We start from the raw sequence: 18,849 nt of genomic DNA on the forward strand, positions 1-18,849 counted from the left end.
CCATCCTGCAGGTCCACGCTTGTGTGAACGAGTGCCTGACCTGGCTTGACAACTGCGTCCAGGGCAACGTGGGCATGCCCGTGTGGACCCAGGTGAGAAGGGCGAGGGTGAGGCGGGGAGAAGGCAGGAAGGGGTGTGGGCAGCACTAAAGCACCAGGGAGTGGTACGGGCTGAGCCCCACCCTCTGCTGCCCAAGAGCTACTGGTCTACTCATTGTTATGAAGGTGCCCAGGGAGAAGCTAGGCGGGAAGAGGGACAGACAAGTTACTGGGGGCAGGACTTTCCAACCCCCAGGTGACACTGGATGACCTCATGGTGCTGAAGGAGCCGATGCTCAGGCAGGTGTGGGCTCAGAACAGCCGGGCAGCTTCTTTTAGCAGACCCTGCCTGGGAGTGCTGGGGGTGCCAATTCTATAGAAGAGAAACCTGGGGCAGGAAGTGAGGATGTGGGCAGATGGGGACACCCCCTGCCTCTTACCTGCCCCTAGAAGGGGCAGTGGGATCTCTCTCTGGTTTCCCTCAGGTCCTGTGGCTGTCGCCCTGGCGGGAGGCTGAGAGGCAAATGAATGGGGTAGGGTAGTACGGCCACACTGGGTGAGGAGGCACGCAGCCATGGGAGGCTGTTGCACAGGGAGCATGGGCTCAGGTTTGAACTTTAGAAATCGCCTCTGTGCTGTGTGGCCCATGACCGAAGGCCCAGGGTGGAGGCAGGGCAGCTGGTCTGGAAGCTGAGGTCCTTCATGCCAACCAAAAGCCTGGCGGGGGCATAAAAGATGCAGGAGGTAGAGCAGCAGCATGACAGCACTCGGCAACGGAAGGATGGGGTCAGGATGAGGAAGAAGAAAGCCTGCAAGGGATCTGGCCTGAGGCGGGGCGCTCTGAAGGAGGGCAGTTGAGAGAGAGTTGACTTCAAGCTGTCTGGATGTTTCCTGGCATGGAGATAGGGGAGACCTAGGCGGCGGGTGGATGGGCACGTGCACGTGCGAACGTGTGCGAGTGTGATTCTGTGTGTATGTGTGTCTCGCAGGCGTAGCGGGAGAAAACACACAGGCTTTAAAGGCCTGAAATGTGTGCCTGCTAGCTGGTCTCTCAGCCCCTCTTGCCCATGTCACCTCAACTCGAAGGATTGCGAAAGCCACCCTGGCTTCCTCAAGCAGATATCTGGGTCTGCCCTGGAGGGAGTGATCCGGTCGCAGCCAAAGGTAGGGAGTGAGAGGTGGGAATGTCCACAAGCTTGCAACACCTGTGAAGGAGGAAGAGGGCCGGGCTGGGGAACCTGCTTTTGGAAAACCTACAACCAAAACTCAAATGTGACACGGCCCACCCTGATGCCACTCCCTAGAGTCCAGGTTCGGTGGCGGCTTGGCAGGGCTCCAACCAGTGGTAGAAGAAGTAGGCTCTAGGGAGGGGCACAGACCTCAGGCCCTATTTTGAGGGGCAGAACAAGCCCTGGAGGCAGGCCTGAGGGGGAGGACAGGTGAGACCAGACTGAGGTAAAGCAACGGCACTTGAGCTTTTTCTGGACCTGTACTCGATCCCACGCTATTCCATCTACATTTTTGCTAAGAAGAATGGGATTGTGGTATTCCGTTTCAACTGAGGCCCATGGAGCTGGCACGGGGTGAGCCCGGAAGCTACGAGGGCCCCAAGGAAGGGGTGCTTGGGGCCAGACCCTATGCTAAGCCTCCCCTCCTCTCTGCCTCCCAAGGAAGCACCTGAAACCAGAATTCCTGAAGGCGAATCCCCGGGGAAGGTGCCTGCCCTCAGGGATGGGAACTTCCTGCTGGCAGAGAGGTAATGGTGACGTGGGGACAGTCTAGGCTTAGAGCAGGCTCTGCCTGGGTCTGGAGCTCAGGGTTACAAGGAAGCAGAAAGCTGATAACCTCTGGCTCACAGATCTTTCCAAAACGCTTCAGCCCCTTCTTCCTTTCAGTGGGCTCAGCTCAGAGGGGAGCGAGCTGGACCAGGGCGGGATTGCTTTGGGGCTAAAGCTGGAAGCTTCAGAGTCAGGAAAAGGCATAGGTCACTTAGCAAGGAGCCCCTGCCCGGATGACCTGAATCTGTCCTTTCAGAGTCACAGAGCCAGGCAGCTGCAGGATGACACTGAGCTATGCATCCCGACTCCCCACATCCTCCCTCACTTCCTGCCCCAGGTTTCTCTTCTATAAAATGGGGCTTGCCTGAGGGTAGAAACTGGGCTCCCAGTGCCAGGAACCTGAGGGGACTCAAGACAGAGGGACCTTCTAAGCCCCTTCCCCAGACTCTGAGCTTGAGGGAGAAGTAGCAGGAAAGGAACTTGGAGACCCTTTGGGGTGGGTGTTCTTGTCAGGTCTGCCTTCCTCCCTCTGAGGCGGGACCCTAATGCCAGTACCTGGGCCTGGAGGCAGAGGGCCGGTCGGAGTAGTAGCCGAGGGGGAGGTTGAAACAGGGCCCGGGGCGGAGCAGAGTTTGGAAATGGGGGAATGGAACAGTTTTCTGTGGGGAAAGATGCCACCTGGAGGGGCGTGTAGGAGCCGGAGGTCTTCCCCTGGAGGTGGAGTTGGAGACAAACAGCGTCAAATCACTCTGCTTGTGAGAAATAGAGCCCCCAGTCCTGGCAGGATGGGGAGATCTCTGAGATCCCCGCTCGCAGCGTGGCCATCCTTTTATACCTGAGCCACAAGTACCAGACAGACGCACGCTGGTACCCACCTCAGCTGCAAGCCTGTGCCTACGTCAGTGAGTACCTGGTGTGGCAGCACGTTGCCATCCAGCTGCCTTCCACCAATGTTTACCTGTGTAAGGTGAAACTATCTACCCGATTGTGCAGGACTGGACAAGAGCCAGGCCCCCCAGAGCTGGAAGGAACCAGTTTACCCATATACCTCCTCCCAGCCCCAGAGAGACATCGCTAATCTATCACAGTGCTTTCCCCCTTGAGCCTGAATGAAACCTCAGAACCCTTCGGAACACAGAACCCCAAAGGGCATCACTAATGGCTAGTGGCTGGAAAGATGGAGAGAGAAGGCTGAGGAGCTTGGAGGAGACCAAGATAAGCTGTCTCCTTTCTTCCCTGCCCAGTCTTTCCTGCCCCACTTCTTGGGGCAGCCTGTGGATGCCACACAGCTGGTACAGCTGTTGGGGAGGCTGATGCCTGCTCTGCAACACCTGGATCCGGAGGCCCTGGTGGCCAAGCCCTTCCTGGTGACTGAGCAGGTCTCCCTGGCGGGACCGATGGTGCTCACGGAGCTGATGCAGGTGAATTTCTCCTGCTTGCTCACCCTCTGAGGGGTACTCTGGGCTGGGTTGAATCCCCAGCTGCAGCTGCCCTGTCTTCCCAGCCCACTGCTGTCAGCTGACCTCTTCTGAGACCGGCCCCGGCTGGCAGTGTGACAGGTCCTCACGGAGGCTGTTCTGGGCCCTGAGCTTGTCTAGGAGGCCCACAGGCTTGCACTCCAAATTTGGGACCCCCAAGAGGCCCAGCAGGACCCCCAGCTGGCCCCGGAGCTGGTGCCGCGGCTGCGGGAGCGGCTCTGCTGAGAGGGTGCTGCCCGCTCTCCTGCACCCTGCTATCTGCAATAAACATGCCGTGTGTCCTCCGCTTGTCTCCAGCCTTTCTCTGCCCCAGAAAGTGGGGTCCCTCACTTCTGAGTGGACAGGGACTCTCTCAAGATCATACAGCAGGGAGTGAGCCACACTCAGGCCTTGCCACGGTGTCTAAATTCCTCAGTGCTGAGTTCCAGGTTCATGGTTAGGCCACTGCCAGTCCCAACCCAGACTAGAAGCTTCTGGGCTCCTGTGCATAGCACAGCCTGGCCAGCCACCCCTTGACTTCTCTGTGGCATTGTTCCCAATGCTCTGACAGCTCCCCAGGCCCCTGTTTTTCTTTTTTCCAATCTTTTTCTAGTCACAGTTCAAGCTGGATTGAGCAGTGAGTATTCCTAATCATTGCTTTGGAATCCTCTGGGGCTGGTTTTCACAGCCCATCCTCCTTCTGGTCCCTGCAAAGCCCCTTTGGTCACGTTCCACAATGAAGGCCTGGCCCTGGGAATTTGTCGGGAGCCATTACAAGGCACTAAAGGTGTCACGCAGCTTGGAGACATAAAGCAGTTGCTAACGCTGCTTGGAGCCATATAGCAGCTGCTGAGACAGCTTAAATAATGATTCAGGGAAGCAGGACGTTAAGTTAAACATTGCTGACCCCGGTGAGGAGATTCACCACATTAGGAAACTTTTTTAAGTTAATGGAATGTTTTTACAACTCTGAAAGCAGGGATGTTTGTACCCTGAGAGCTGGATGTTTTATGATCTTGTGTAGATGTCAGCATTCGACTGATATATGTTATGCTTTGTTATTGTATCCAAAAACCTAATAAAGGCTGTGCTAAATAAACTCGGGGCTGTGGCAGTGACTGTATGCCCTCCCGAAGCGCTTTCCTATCTTCTTCTTTTTTCTTAGGCTTCACCCCCCTCTTTCAGGTACTGATCGACTTTAGCTGGCTGGCTCCGGCAAGTGGCGCCCGAACAGGGACCAGAATTTGGGACAGAATGTTGAAGAGAACGTTGAGGTGAAGACCGCCACCGCAGGAGAAAGGGGTCCCCCGATAATAAAGCCCAGTAAACGGCAGAGAGAGGTGAGTGCGGTGGAACAGTCCGGGAGTAAGAAAGACTCGCGTGAAGTGTGCGCTCAGAATAGTAAAGGGTTGCGGTGTTTGTAAATACATAGAAAGAGAGGAAAGTCGACTTAATAAGAGAAAAATGGGAAATGGCAACGGCCACATGCTTTTTGTACATATGCTTAAGAATATGCTCTGAGCTAGAGGAGCTAAGGTAGGGCATCAACAATTCTATAATTTTTAAGAGTTTATAGAGAAAGTTTGTCCTTGGTTCCCTGAGGAGGGAACGGTGAATTTAGAAACATGGAAAAAGGTAGGAGAAAAACTACAAGATTATTGTGATGTGCACGGACCTGGCAAGGTACCTGCAGATACTTTTAGCTTGTGGACTTTAATTAGAGATAGCTTAGATCCCAGGCATGAGAGGAATAGGCTGGGGAAAGTCAGAAAGGGGAAGAAAAACAGGACAATATAGGAGATGACCCGCCACTTGATGAGATTAGGATTAGACCTACTGCCCCGACCGAGGAAGCAAGCTGTGGGAAACCTTTTGATCTAATGCTAACTAAAGACAGAGAGGCCTTTAAGCCCTGGAGATGCAAAACAGTTGGAGGAAGAAGCCACATGGTTCCATAACTATGGAGGCTATTTCCCATTTGTCGAGGCTGCTAGCTCTGATCATATATCTAAGGAATTAGAGAAAGTTGTTCAGGGTTTGCAAACTGCTGTGCAACAATTAACCTTACAGCTGGGAGGCCGGGAGGAAAACCTTAAAGTGCCCAGCAAAGATCCGTGTCCCCCGCCTCCGTTCGGAGAACCACAGCCTGTCATTACAGTTGTTAAGCAACCTCGAGAGCCTAAACCTCTTTCGCCTTTGCAAGCTACGTTACATCAGGCAATAGAAAGAGGTGAGGATACACAGGGATTTCATTTATTGTACCCTGTCATAGAACAGGAGGCTCAAGGTGAGGAGGGTCAGCCAGTTCGTCTGAAACGGCATAACCCCATCCTTTTTAAATCTATTAAGGAATTGAAATTGGCTTGCGCACAATATGGCCCCATTGCTCCTCACACTCAGGCTATGTTAGAAATATTATCTTTAGAAGCTTTAACTCCAGCCGATTGGAAGAATTTGGCTCGAGCTTGTCTCACTCCTGGGGATTTTTTGCTATGGAAATCAGAATATTGTGATCTATGTGAAAAAACAGCATTAAATAGAAATCAGAATCCCCCAATGTTAACCACATAAGAGATGTTGGCAGGAGAAGGCTGATATTGTGCGCATGATCAGCAATTAGGGTATGAAGGAGGAACTTATGCACAAATAAGTGCTGCTGCGAAAAGGGCTTGGTATAAATTACCCGCTAATGGAAGGCAAACTGAAGATTTATCTAAGATAAGGCAAGGGCCAGATGAGCCTTTTCAGGTTTTTGTGGCCAGGCTCATGGAGACGGCTAAAAGACTAACAGGAGAATCAGATGCAGAACTAACTTAGTAAAGCGACTGGCTTATGAGAATGCTAATTCTACATGTCAGCCACTCTTAGACCCCATAGGAAGAAAGGAAATCTTGCAGACTATATCTGGTTATGTTCTGATATTGGACCAGCATATACGCAGGGTTTAGCCATGGCCGCAGCATTACAAGGGAAAACAGTACAAGAAATGCTATTTCAGCAAACTAGAAATAATCAAGGCGAATCTCTCTGCAGCCCCGGCCGTTGTTTTGAATGTCAGCAACCTGGACTTTCTAACTTAGCCTTAATTCCCTGAAACTGGTTTTTAAAGATTATAGATTTATAAGACTGTTTTTATACTATTCCTTTACAGCCTCAGGATAGAGAAAAATTTGCATTTTCAATTCCTACTCTAAACAATGCTCAGCCTACTTAGCAATATCTATGGAAAATATTAGCTCAAGGCATGCTTAATAGTCCTACCATGTGCCTCGCATTTGTGAACATGCCTTTGGAAGAAGTAAAGGAAATGTTCCCTCAAGGACTTGCGTATCACTACATGGATGATATTCTTTTTAGGCTTGAAAAAGAAGAAATATTAGAAAATATTTTTTCATTTGGAAAAACTGCTCAGGAAAAGTATAGGCTCGAGATAGCTCCTGAGAAAATACAAGATTCTGTTCCTTATCAATATTTAGGATATAAAATTTTGCAACAGAAAATTACTCCTCAGAAAATAGGGATTAGACGGGATGCTCTCAATACTTTTATGATTTTCAAAATTTAGTAGGCAATATTAATTGACTCTGTCCTTCCCTTGGTATCCTCACATGTGCTTTAACTAACTTGTTCTCTATTCTAGAAGGGCCCGCTGCATCAGATAGTGCTTGGGAGCTGACACTGTTGGCAGAAAAGGAATTTTAAATACTGTATTATTGAGAGACGCTCGTGTAGTCACACACTTGCATTGCCCAGGTTTCATTATTGTGCGGTAAAGGGTCTTTCTCTAACTTGAAATTTAAAAACTATTCATGTTTTCCTTTTTCTTTTATTGGATAATTAGTCTAATATTAAGACATTTTAGCATGGAGTCGACAGTGAAGATAACATGGTTTTGTATTAGAGATAAGAAAAGTAATGACTAAACTACTAATTTCAGTGCTTTTAAGGTACCTTTCTGTTTCTGTTTTTGTTGACCGGTCACCGGGGGTCCGTGGAGAGACTGGGCGCAGTCATATCTCCTGGACGATGGCCAGGCTGTGGGACGCCGCCTCCTGTGCCCTGTTGTCAAAGTCTGTTTATTGTCTTTAGTCTTGTCTAAGTGGTGGGTGGCAAACTTCTCTGGGCCCACCTACACCCCAGTAATTGTCCTTGTCTGAGTGTCTGTTTTGTGTTCTCTGCGCAAGCGATGGGGGGAAACCGGAGTTCACAGAAGACACCTTTCGGGTGTCTTCTGCAACATTTCAAAGAAGGATAAGCTTATAAAACAAAAAGGGGGGATATGGTATACCCCGAGACAAAAGCTTAATAGAGCTTTATATACTTTAAATTTTTTAAATCAAGATGAACAAGGTGGCACAGTGGCTCATTGACATTGGGTGAAACAGGCCAGTGAGCCTTTGCAGCAGCCAGTATACTACAAGGATCTAACAGGGAGAGTGATTAAGAGCTATATGGTGGGAACGGAAGGCATGCCAATTTGCAAGGGAGCTGGAGAGCACTGTTTACAGCTAGGTGCTCAAGCACGGTTGACAATTTTGCAGACTTCTGAACAGAATGCTGGGGTAGGTCACTTGTTTTTGTTAAGTATGGAAGGATTTAAAACTGTTACTCACTTTGCTCAAGCCTGTATTTGGCTCCCCTATATCATTATGAAGGGCAAAGTGGGGTGGAATGAAACTTTAGGTTGTTTTATGTAAATATTATTCTTTTTACACTCGTATTAACTCTTTTATTCCTTTTAACAAGTCATATGAAAGCTTATATATCCTTAGAGCTAGAACTGGAGTATGGATGATGGTTAGATTGTCTCGACCCTGGCAGGATTCTCCTGCCACTATGATATTGCAGCAGCTGATGGACCCTGTTAAAAGAAGAGATAAAAGATTCCTTGGCATGCTGACTTCTGCTGTTGTGGGTATCATTGCTGTTACTACTGCTGCTGCCGTGGCTGGAGTGGCTCTGCATCAATCTGTACAGACTGTTGATCATGTTAGAACCTGGCATCGGGATACTGAACAGTTATGGACTTCTCAAAGACAAATTAACTCTGTATTGCAAAGTCAAGTAGCAGATTTACAGCAAGCAGTTATATTGTCAAGAGATCAAATTGTTAGTTTGCAGATACGTGTGCAACTTAAATGTAATTGGAAAACTACTTCTTTTTGTATAACTCCTGTATTGTATAATGAAAGTATGTTTGAATGGGATGAAGTAAGCTGGGGTATGGTAATCCTTCAGGTTTAATTGCATATTTGCAAACATGTATTGCTGAAACTTTTCAAAAACAGCTTCCTGAATTACAGGGTCTGAGAGAGGCTGGACCCCTTCAGTTTGATGCAGCTGAAGAGGCTTCAAAATTTTTTACAGCATCTAAAAAACCTTCTACCATCCCGGTCTCCTTTGGGTCATTTGCTTGTTTCGTTTTTAGCTTTGGGCCTTTGCATAACTATAGGCCTATGTCTGCTTCCACCTTTGATGAAATATTTCTTTGATTCCCTGCTAATGATTCGGGCAGAGATGCATGGTCTCAGGCTCCAGGCTCAGGCTTGAGCCAGTTATATGTCGCATCTCCCATTTGCAGAGGCTGGTGGTCAAAGACGGGTAAGAATCCATCAGGGCTGGGACCAACCTAAGACAGGGCATGATTGCAGGACTTTCATGTGCCAATGACGGGTAAGGCCCAGACCTGTGGAGTGTCACCTAAGACAGGCACAGTCTATCTGCGCCATAGCTGGGAAAGCTTTGGCGTTTTAAAAAATAAAAAAGGGGGAGATGTCGGGAGCCATTACAAGGCACTAAAGGTGTCAGGTAGCTTGGAGACATAAAGCAGTTGCTAACACTGCTCGGAGCCATATAGCAGCTGCTAAGACAGCTTAAATAATGATTCAGGGAAGCAGGACGTCAAGTTAAACATTACTGACCCTGGTGAGGAGATTCACCCCATTAGGAAACTTTTTTAAGGTAATGGAATGTTTTTACAACTCTGAAAGCAGGGATGTTTGTACCCTGAGAGCTGGATGTTTTATGATCTTGTGTAGATGTCAGCATTCGACTAATATACATTATGCTTTGTTATTGTATCCAAAAACCTATACAAAGGCTGTGCTAAATAAACTCAGGGCTGCAGCAGTGACTGTATGCCCTCCCAAAAGTTCTTTCCTCTCTTTTTCTTTTTTCTTAGGCTTCACCCCCCTCTTTCAGGTGCTGTTCGACTTTAGCCGGCTGGCTCCGGCAGGAATTCCCATGTGTAAGCCTTTCTCAGAAAGCCACGGGCAAACACATGCGCCCAAGGGAGGAGAAAAGCAGAGTCACAGTCACTTCTCTCTCCCCTGCAGCCCCAGCCCTCAGTTCTGAGCCAGGGGTCTTTCCTCGTCTACTCCCAGGAGAGACTAGGCAGGGAAGAAAGAGGCAGCTTATCTTGGGCTCCTCCAAGCTCTTCAGCCTTCTCTCCCCTCCTTCCCAGCCACCAGCCATTAGTGATGCCCTTTGGGGCTCTGTGTTCAGAAGGATTCTGAGGTTTCATTCAGACTAGGGGAAAGAGTGCTGTGATAGATTAGCAATGTCTGCCTGGGGCTGGGAGGAGGTATATGGGTAAACTGGTTCCTTCCAGCTCTGGGGGTCCTGGCTCTTGTCCAGTCCTGCACAATAGGGTAGGTAGTTTCACCTTGCATAGGTAAACGTTGGTGGCAGGTAGCTGGATGGCAGAATCCTGCTGCTATGAGAATTCCAGGCTTCATGGCCTCATGACAATACCAAGTGAAACATAAAGTTCCAGAATGCGGGGTCCTGGGCCTGGGTTGGAGAGGGCTGGCTGACACAGGACCAAGGGCTCAGGCTCAAGTTCAGAGCCTGCTGGCCACAGCTGAAGAGGGCCCAACACATGTTTCAGCATGGGCCTGGAGCTCTACCTGGACCTGCTGTCAGCATCCTGCCGTGCCGTCTACATCTTCGCCAGAAAGAACAGCATCCCCTTCGACTTTCAGTTTGTGGATCTGCTGCAAGGTTGGCACCCAGTGCTGTCTGGGCAGGTCTAGTCTTAGGAGCAGGCAGTATACAAGTTCAGGGTGTTTCTGAAAAGTGGAGACTGAGACTGGAGAGACTGCTCTCCCCAAAGTGCACAGGGGAAGAAAAGGTTCCTAAGGAATTGTAGGCTGTGCCGCTGGCCAGCCTACCTTCACCAGTCCCTACTAATTCTGCCCCACTGTGATAAACAGGCTTTTCAGAGGGCAAAGTGGGAGAAAGAACTGTGGAGGGGCCCCTGGGCTTCCACCCAGTACCTCGCCTTCTCCTTGTGAGAGTCTAGAATCTTGCTAGCTGTAGCACTTGTCCACAAGGTTGGCAAAGGGTGCAGAGGCGTCTCTGGTCATCTAGCATCTAAGAGTCCAGATACTGCTTTGGGCCACACGCATCCTCTCCCAATGTTCAAACCTGCTGAGGGTGACACAGACACTGGCGAGGCTCAGGGCACCAGTCTCCAACACTCCCAAGCACAGAGGGCACTCTAAAAGCTCAACTTGCAGAGGCAGAAGCCTCTAGAACATAGAGGAGGATACCCAGGAACTCCAGAAATGAACGAGTTATGAGTAGAGCCCCAGAAATGTTTCCAATAAAGACAGCTTAAAGCTTCTCCCCACTACATTTCTCCCCACTGAATTGGATTGATTGCTTGTGAAAGGCTCCCTTTTGGATTCCAGCTGTGTGCTGGGGCTGGCTGGGGCTTCCAGATGCAGGCAGTGGCTTCAGGCCCCGAGTTAGGGGTGGGAGAGGCAGCCTCCAGCTTCAGTGAGCCAAAGGGTTTTCCTGGTCACAGAGCCTGGGATGGGAGTAGGAGTCCTGCTCCTGATCCCTGTTCTGACACTGCTTTGCCTTCTGACCTGGGTTGAGCCAAGATGTCCTCTGGGCCTCAGTATCTCCTTTTTAAGTAAATGGAGAGAAAGACATTTCTGCCTCTGGTAGGCCTGCTGGAAGCCTCAGACCCTCCCTGCCCTTCTCAGGTCACCATCACAGCACGGAATATATTGAGATCAACCCCCTGAGGAAGCTGCCCAGCCTCAGAGATGGAAAATTTGTCTTAACTGAAAGGTAACAGTTTTGCTGGGGCCCTTCCTCCATCTGTCTCTGCTCCTCCTGGGAGATTAACCTGGAGCCAACCTGCCAGCACTTACTTACTTCTTTTACTACGGAAAATTTTACACATACACTAAAGTAGAATGAATACTAACTAATGAGGACTGTATCAACCACCACGTATCCATCACCCAGCTCCAACGCTCATTTGCTCAGAGGCCCATTTTGCATCATTTGTACCCTAATCTATTTCCCTGCCTCCTGGCCACTCCATCATTTTACCCATAAATGTTTAGGAATGTACTCCTAAAAGATTAGGGCTTCTAAAAACAAAAACAAACAAACAAAACCTGACCACCACAACACCATGATGACATCTAATATAATTAACAATAATTCCTGGATTTCATCAGATATCTAGTTCATGTTCAAAAGTCTCTGATTACCTCATAAATATTTCCTTTGCAGTTCATGTGTTTGAATCGAGGTCCAGATAAGCTGCAAGTATTGCAAATTGATTGATCTGTCTCTTAAATCTCTTTTAATCTCCAGCTCCTTCAAGCCCCAACTTTTACCTTTGCATCTTTGTTGTGGCCAAAGAAACCAGGTCCTTTGTCCTGTGGAGTTTCCATAGTATGAATTTTGCTGACTTCATTTCCTGTAAATTGATAGTTGGATCTAAAGGTTTGGTAAGATTCAGAGTTGATTGGTTTTCAGATTACTTCACAGGTGGTCTCATAATTTTGAAGTATACCTCCCAAGTGGACAACAGACAAGGGCCTAGTATTTTCCTGCTATAACAAAGTACCACTGACCGAGCGGCTTAGAACAACAGAAATGTATTGTCTCACAGTTCTGGGGGCTACAAGTCTGAAACCAAGGTTTCGATAGAGTCATGCTTCCTCTGAAGGGGCTGGGAAGTGTCTGCTCCAGGCCTCTCTTCTAGATTCTGGTAGCCTCAAGGATTCCTCGGCTGGTAGGTGGCCATCTTCCTCCTGCGTCATTCCATACTGCCTTCCTTCTGCATATGTCTCTGTGTCCAAATTTCTTTGTTTTATAAGGACACCAGTCATATTCGATTAGAATCCATGGTAATGACCTTACTTTAACTTGATTACCTCTATAAAGACCCTATTTCCAAATACAGTCACATTCTGAGGTTTACTGAGCATTGGAACGTCAACATAACATTCTGGAGGGACGCGATTCAACCTGTAACAGTCTGCTCTCTGCCACACCCCTACCCACCCACCCCCATTTCATGTAGTTCTCATATGCAAAATGTGTTCACTTCATCTCAATATCTCCAAAAATCTTAATCATCCCAGCATCAACTCAAGTCCAAAATGTCATCATCTAAATCCAAAGCAGGTAGGGGTGAGTCAGGGTATGATTCATTCAGGGCCAAAAATCTCCTCCATCTGTGAACTGTGATAGGTCATCCTATTTCCAAAATCCCATGGGGGGACAGGCATGGGATATATATTCCCATTCCAAAACAGGAAGAGGAAGAGGGAGGAAAAGAGGGTTTAGGTATTTCAAACAAGCCTAAAACCTAGCAGAGCAAGTTGCCTTAGATTTTAAGGGTTGAGAATCATCTTCTTTGGCCGTATGCTCTGTTCTATGGGTGGCAGCCTCATCCTCTCGAGCCAAGGAGACTAAGGCCCGGCTCCCACCTCACTATCCCGCCTCGGGCCTGTGGCAGCAGGACAGCCCTATTGGCCTCTGAACCTCCCTCTGGGCCATTCTTCCCTTTTCTTGAAGGCTAACACACACTGCAGTTGAATAGCTCCATCAGCCCATTTCTCAGAAGTCCAACAGCCTTCCTTCATTTTACCCCAACTCGGTCCCCTTTACTCCAGGCTGGTGCATTTCTGCTGAAATGGTTGATTGGACCCACAAGTCATGCACCTAATCTCTTTAATAATCAGTTGTCCAGCCACACCCTTGGCATTCTTTCCTGAGCAGGGCCTCAACCTCAGCATGCCAAGAATCCTTCTCTCTGCCCTTGGCCTTATTAAGCCACATTCTCATCCTGGTGGTCCCTTCCTCCCCAGCTCCCACTCTGCTCTTCTTGACTGGTGAATCCACTCCCATCCCCCTATCCCCTCCAGCCTCCCAGGTGTGTCTCTTAGAGAACATAGTGAGGAGCTAAAGATACTGGCTGCAAATGGCAGAGACCCTACTGAACTAGTTTGAGTTTACTGGAAGATGTGACAAGCCAGGGGAATCTGGGCCTGGCTACTGTGGCGCTGATGCTCTTTCTACCCATGTCACCTATGGGGCTTCTCTGAGGGCATGTCAGCCTCCTCCCAGAATTTCTGTACACTCACAGCTAATAGCAGCTTCGTAGCCATATCTTTGGAGTACCTGGTTCCCCGGAAAGGAGAAACTCCTCCTTCTCAGGAGATCCGAGTTCCCAGGAAAGGATAAGAATAGGCCCAGTCCTTCCTCTCACTGACTGGGGCACTGAGACCCATGACTGCCAGGTGTCCCCACCAGAATCATTTGATTGGAGATGGTGGAGCTGGTTCCTGTGGGAAAAGTAAGAAAAAGAATGCTGGGCAGACAGAAGGCCAGGTGCCCGCTCAAGGGTCATCTCAGGGGCTGAGGCCAGCAGGGGTGCCTATCCTCACCCCTGATGGGGCTCCTCTAGTCACAGCGAGCCCTGGTCCTCTCTGGGAGTCAGGAAGGGTTTGAGAACATGCTGGCGTGTGTGGGTCCCCTTTGGCCCTGGCGCTCCCAGAGTGGGAGCTGGGAGGGCTAACGTCAGGGAATAGCATTGAAGGCCCAAATTTCAAGGTTTAGGACAAAGAAACACAGAGAGTGTGGTGGTGCGAGCGATGGGCTCAAGCAGGGAGTGCAGGCCTCAGACAAGCTGGAAGGAACTGGTGAGATCTGGGAGCCACTGGCAGGTCTGCTCAGAGCAGTCATGACCTAGGACTGGCCACCAAGAGTCGCAGAATGGGCAGGGGTGTTAGGTCAGTGAGGAGAGACTCTGCCTGCCTCTCAAGCCTCCTGCAGTGGCTGAAGACCAAATGGTCTTGCTGCCAATGTACTCACCATTGTCCACTTCCCTCAGCTCCTCCCTTCCCCCATCCCAACTGACCGAGGTCACCAGCTATGCCAGGTAGTCAAGAACGATGGCATGGCTCATGCTTGAGGCTGGGCTGCTGGGGTCAAACCAATTCTGCCACTCATGGGATATGTGTCTTTGGCAAGTTAATTGTATCTCTGAACCCCAGTTTCCTCAAATGTGGGTAGAGAACACAACGGTTTCCGCTTTGTGGGGTTAATGTGAGATCAGCTGAGATGATTCAGGATTTAGGATCGCCCTCTTTCTCCAGGACCTCCCTCCTCCTCCTTCCCCCCCAGGCTGTTCCTTCTTCTCTTCTTCTCCCTCCCTCCATCTCTGCTTCCTTCTACCTTCTGACTCTGCCCAGGGGACCCTACCTGCTTCATCCACCACCAGCAGGAGCTTTCTAAAAGTCAAGGTGGATCTTCTCATCCCACTGCTTTTATAATCCGTAACCTTGATGGTTAAGTCCATGTCCTCCATGCATCTCTGAGGGCCTCCCTGTCTCTAGCTGTCTCTAATCACTCCTTACCCGCTCCCTTCTTTCAGTTATATTCTGACTCCTTTCTCCAAATTTACCACGCTCCTTTTTACCCCTATGTTTCCACTCACGCTGTTCTTTGTCTGGACTGTTTCTCCTGACACCATCCACTAACTCTCGCTCACCCTGCAAGGTTTCCCTTTCTGTCCTTGCTGACTAGCAGACAGACCTGACAGACTTTCCTGGGGCCTTTGGGCCCACCCTTCCCCTGGAAGAATGTCAATGCCTAGAGTGCGCATGTGGCTGGAACACCTACATCGGGCCCGGGCCATGCTGGGGTGGTGTATCAGAGTTTGGGAAGGCAAGAAAAGTGCTCTGACCTACCCTTTCTTCAGCGAGGCCATCCTCTTGTACTTGAGCCGCAAGTACAGCACTCCCTCGCACTGGTACCCACCAGACCTGCACATGCGTGCCCGTGTGGATGAGTTCATGTCCTGGCAGCACACGGCCATTCAAATGCCCATGAACAAGATACTTTGGATCAAGGTAAGTGGGTCACGGCTGGGGCTGACCGCTGATGAGCTCGAGTTAGTGTCCCTCCTTGAGCCTCATTTCCTCAGTTCCCTCTACCACCTGCCTAACAGAGATGTCGAGAGTATGGAGTGAACCACTGGGTATAAAAGAGCTTTGTCAAGGCAAGGGGAGGGGCACCCAGGGGGGGCTGATCTCACTCAAACCAGGATAGAATTCAAGAAATTTCATTCTGAACTAGAAAGTATCAGAGTTGAAGGGCCCATAGAGACCACCAAATATAGTGTGTTGCTTAACAATAGGGATATATTCTGAAAAATGTGTTATTAGGCAATTCTGTCATTATGCAAACATTATAGATTGCACTTAGACAAACCTAGATGATATCGTCTACTACACACCTAGGCTACATAGTAGAGCCTATTGCTTCACGGCTATAAACAGCGTATTACTGTACAAAACAACACAAAATTAAATCAAGCACAAGAGAAAAAGATGCAATCGAGAGATGGGATAAATACGGGGTGTATGAAGCTATTGCCAGTGTAATATAGCATATTGTTTTATAGCCAAATTTTTTTTATAGTAGGAAGAATACACTCTAAATTAATGATCAAAAGTATAATAGGGCAAGGTCGTGAACTAGAAACAGCCTTTTATTATCATTATCAAGTATTATGTACTGTATATAATTGTATGTGCTATACTTTTATATGACTGGTAGTGAAGTAGGTTTGTTTACACCAGCATCACCACAAACACACGAGTAATGCATTGCATTATGATATTATGATGGCCACATTACTAGGTGATAGGAATTTTTTGGCTTCATTATAATCTTATGGGACCACCATCATATATGTGGTCTATCACAGTATGTGTGCTCCTATGTCTTATCCTATGCCTGTGACAGACATCACTAATCAATCACATGATTCCCTCCTGCTGGGTTCTCAAAATGCTTCTGAACAATGGCCCCAGGTCACTTATACCAACCAGAGCTGCTAAAAGAGGTGAAACCACTTTATCTCCTTGGTTCTGTCCAATACCTCTCTAGCATACAAGGGTCAGAGGTGACTGGAGTACAGCCCTCTCCTCCCTCCTCTCCCCACCCTGGCTAGCTGCTGATCCCGATGATCACAGGTGAGCAGGTTCCAGCTGAGAAGACAGAGGAGATGATAGCAGAGGCAAAGAAAAACCTGCAGCTCTTCGAGGAGAAGTTTCTGCAGGACAGAATGTTTATCACCGGGGACCACATCTCACTGGCTGACTTGGTGGCCCTGGTGCAGATGATGCAGGTGTGGAGTGCAGTGGTGGGGAGACAGAATCCAAGACAGAGGTGGGACTCCCCTGTGACCACTCGGGCATGACTTGAGGATAGGCGAGTGAAGGCAGAATACATGGGGGCTGTGGGAGCCAAGTCTGGGTGGCTGGAGCCACGGGAAACAGAACGTTTTGAACCAGGGAGGGTCATAATCATCCATACTTCACAAAGATTCCTTAGTGGGGAGGAGCTAGAGGATAAGCCTGGGATATGGAGAAGAACACAGCGTTTCTCATTTAGTCAGCCAGGAGCCTGGATGCCTCCTCTCCAGGAAGTGTCCAGAGGTTTCCAAAGTGTCCGTCTAGCTGAGCTCCATACAGCTGTACAGAGCAGTTCCCTTGGCTCTGGGTTTGAGGGGCATGCATTCAGGTGCATACGTGGGTATGGGGCATTCATGCAGGGGAGGTGGCCAGTTGAGCTAGTTGGTGTGCAGGCTGGCCAGTTTAGATCCTGGCCAGTGTCTTATGAGGCCAGCATAACCTCTGGCCAGTTGCAAAGCGGTTACTTTGGTTGGTGTGCAGCGCAGGCCAGCACCAGGAAAAACCATTCCAGTTTTTCTGTTCCAAGTGGTACAGTCCCTACATTTCATCCTCCACCCTTTGCATTTTGCCCACTGCACTCCCTTTTGAGCTTCTCTAACATCTTGGGTGCACATTTCTTAGGCTGTCTGCTGGGTCTCCCATTCCAGTCCTTGTGCTTGACCACAGAGGGAGGCTCAATGTGGGGAAGAACTGATTCCACCCGCCCTCCTCTGTGGACAAAGGGTTTCCCTGTAACAAGACAGGACTTATGAGAGTTTTCACACTGGAGAAGCGGGAACCACCTGGGCCAGGGCTTACCTCAGAGAAGGATTTAGGATCCTTGAGGCAAGACCAGTGACTAAGAACCTCGGGGAATTCTGGGTCTTCTACCCCCCATCCCACACCTATTACAGAGCCTGTGACCCCTGGCATGGGCTTCAGAGGTTGGCAGACTGAGGCTGTAGGAGGGGACCCAGGTGAGGCTGGTCCCCAGACCAACCACACATCCTCTTTGTCTATACGCAGCCCATAGGGAGCAACCACGATGTCTTCCTCAACAGCTCCAAGCTGGCAGAGTGGCGCATGAGGGTGGAGCTGGCCATTGGCTCTGGCCTCTTCTGGGAGGCCCACGACCGGCTGGTGAAGTTGGCAGAGTGGGACTGTTCAACATTGGATCCATCGGTCAAGGAGAGGATCTGTGACTTGCTACAGAAGTTCAAGTAGAAGTAGCCCATCCTGCAGAGTCTGGCTGGCTCGGCTCTCTGAGCCTCCTTCCTTGGCAGAGATGCCGAAAATGGCCCGGTTTCTTTGCCTAATAAAGAACTGGAACAACCACCATGGCTGCCGAGCCTGCGACGATTGGTGTGAGCAAAAGGTCTAACGTGGGTGGGAGTGGGTGGGAGTGGGTGGGAGTGGGTCCTCCCAGCTTCCAAAGAGAATTTAAAAATTCTTTAATTTTTAAATTCTTTAATTTTAAAAATTATTTAAATATGATTAAACTGCCAATAATAATAGTTGACTTCAATACTCCACTATCGTTAATGGATAGAATGACACAGAAGATCATCAGGGAAATAGAGGACTTGAACAACACTATAAACCAGTTGGATCTACTAGATATATACGCAGAAAAACTTCACTCAGAATAAACATTCTTCTGTGCACATGGCATAGTCTTCTCAAGTTTAAACATGGAAACCACACAATGTATGTTCTCTGAACACAATGGAATGTACCAGAAAGTCTGGCTCCAGTATCCACGCTCTTAGCCTCTCGCTCCAGAAATCCTGGTTCTGTCAAAGTGTCGGGGCTTCTGGTCAGCGTTTCGTGTTTACTCACTTCACTCCGATTCCATGGCCCAGAATTTGACAGCCTTGGTCTCTCTGCTCCTGCCGGCACAGTGCCTCACATCCCCTGGGTTTGTGCCTTTCCTTCTCTGGGCCTCTGTTTCTCCGTCTTTAAAATGATGAGGAGCGATCCAGCGATCCCACTTCTGGGTACACACCTAAAGGAAACGAAAACAGGATATGGAAAACTTTCTTGATCTGTAAATCACATCTGTGAAATGGCGATGCTA

At 49.1% G+C, this 18,849-nt stretch overlaps 1 protein-coding gene across 1 annotated transcript; it reads left to right on the forward strand.

The window, feature by feature from the left end:
• Positions 1 to 10,084: 10,084 nt before the first annotated feature.
• On the forward strand, positions 10,085 to 17,996 carry LOC107500673 (glutathione S-transferase theta-4). The gene is made up of 5 exons (XM_016126123.2): positions 10,085 to 10,275; positions 11,268 to 11,355; positions 15,293 to 15,443; positions 16,550 to 16,726; positions 17,799 to 17,996. The coding sequence occupies exons 1-5, from the start codon at positions 10,164 to 10,166 to the stop codon at positions 17,994 to 17,996; spliced, it is 726 nt and encodes a 241-aa protein (XP_015981609.1). The 5' UTR covers positions 10,085 to 10,163.
• The last annotated feature ends 853 nt before the right edge of the window (positions 17,997 to 18,849 follow it).

This window comes from Rousettus aegyptiacus, unplaced genomic scaffold (genome assembly GCF_014176215.1).
Source record: "Rousettus aegyptiacus isolate mRouAeg1 unplaced genomic scaffold, mRouAeg1.p scaffold_m13_p_5, whole genome shotgun sequence".
In the NCBI taxonomy this organism is placed as follows: Eukaryota; Metazoa; Chordata; class Mammalia; order Chiroptera; family Pteropodidae; genus Rousettus; species Rousettus aegyptiacus.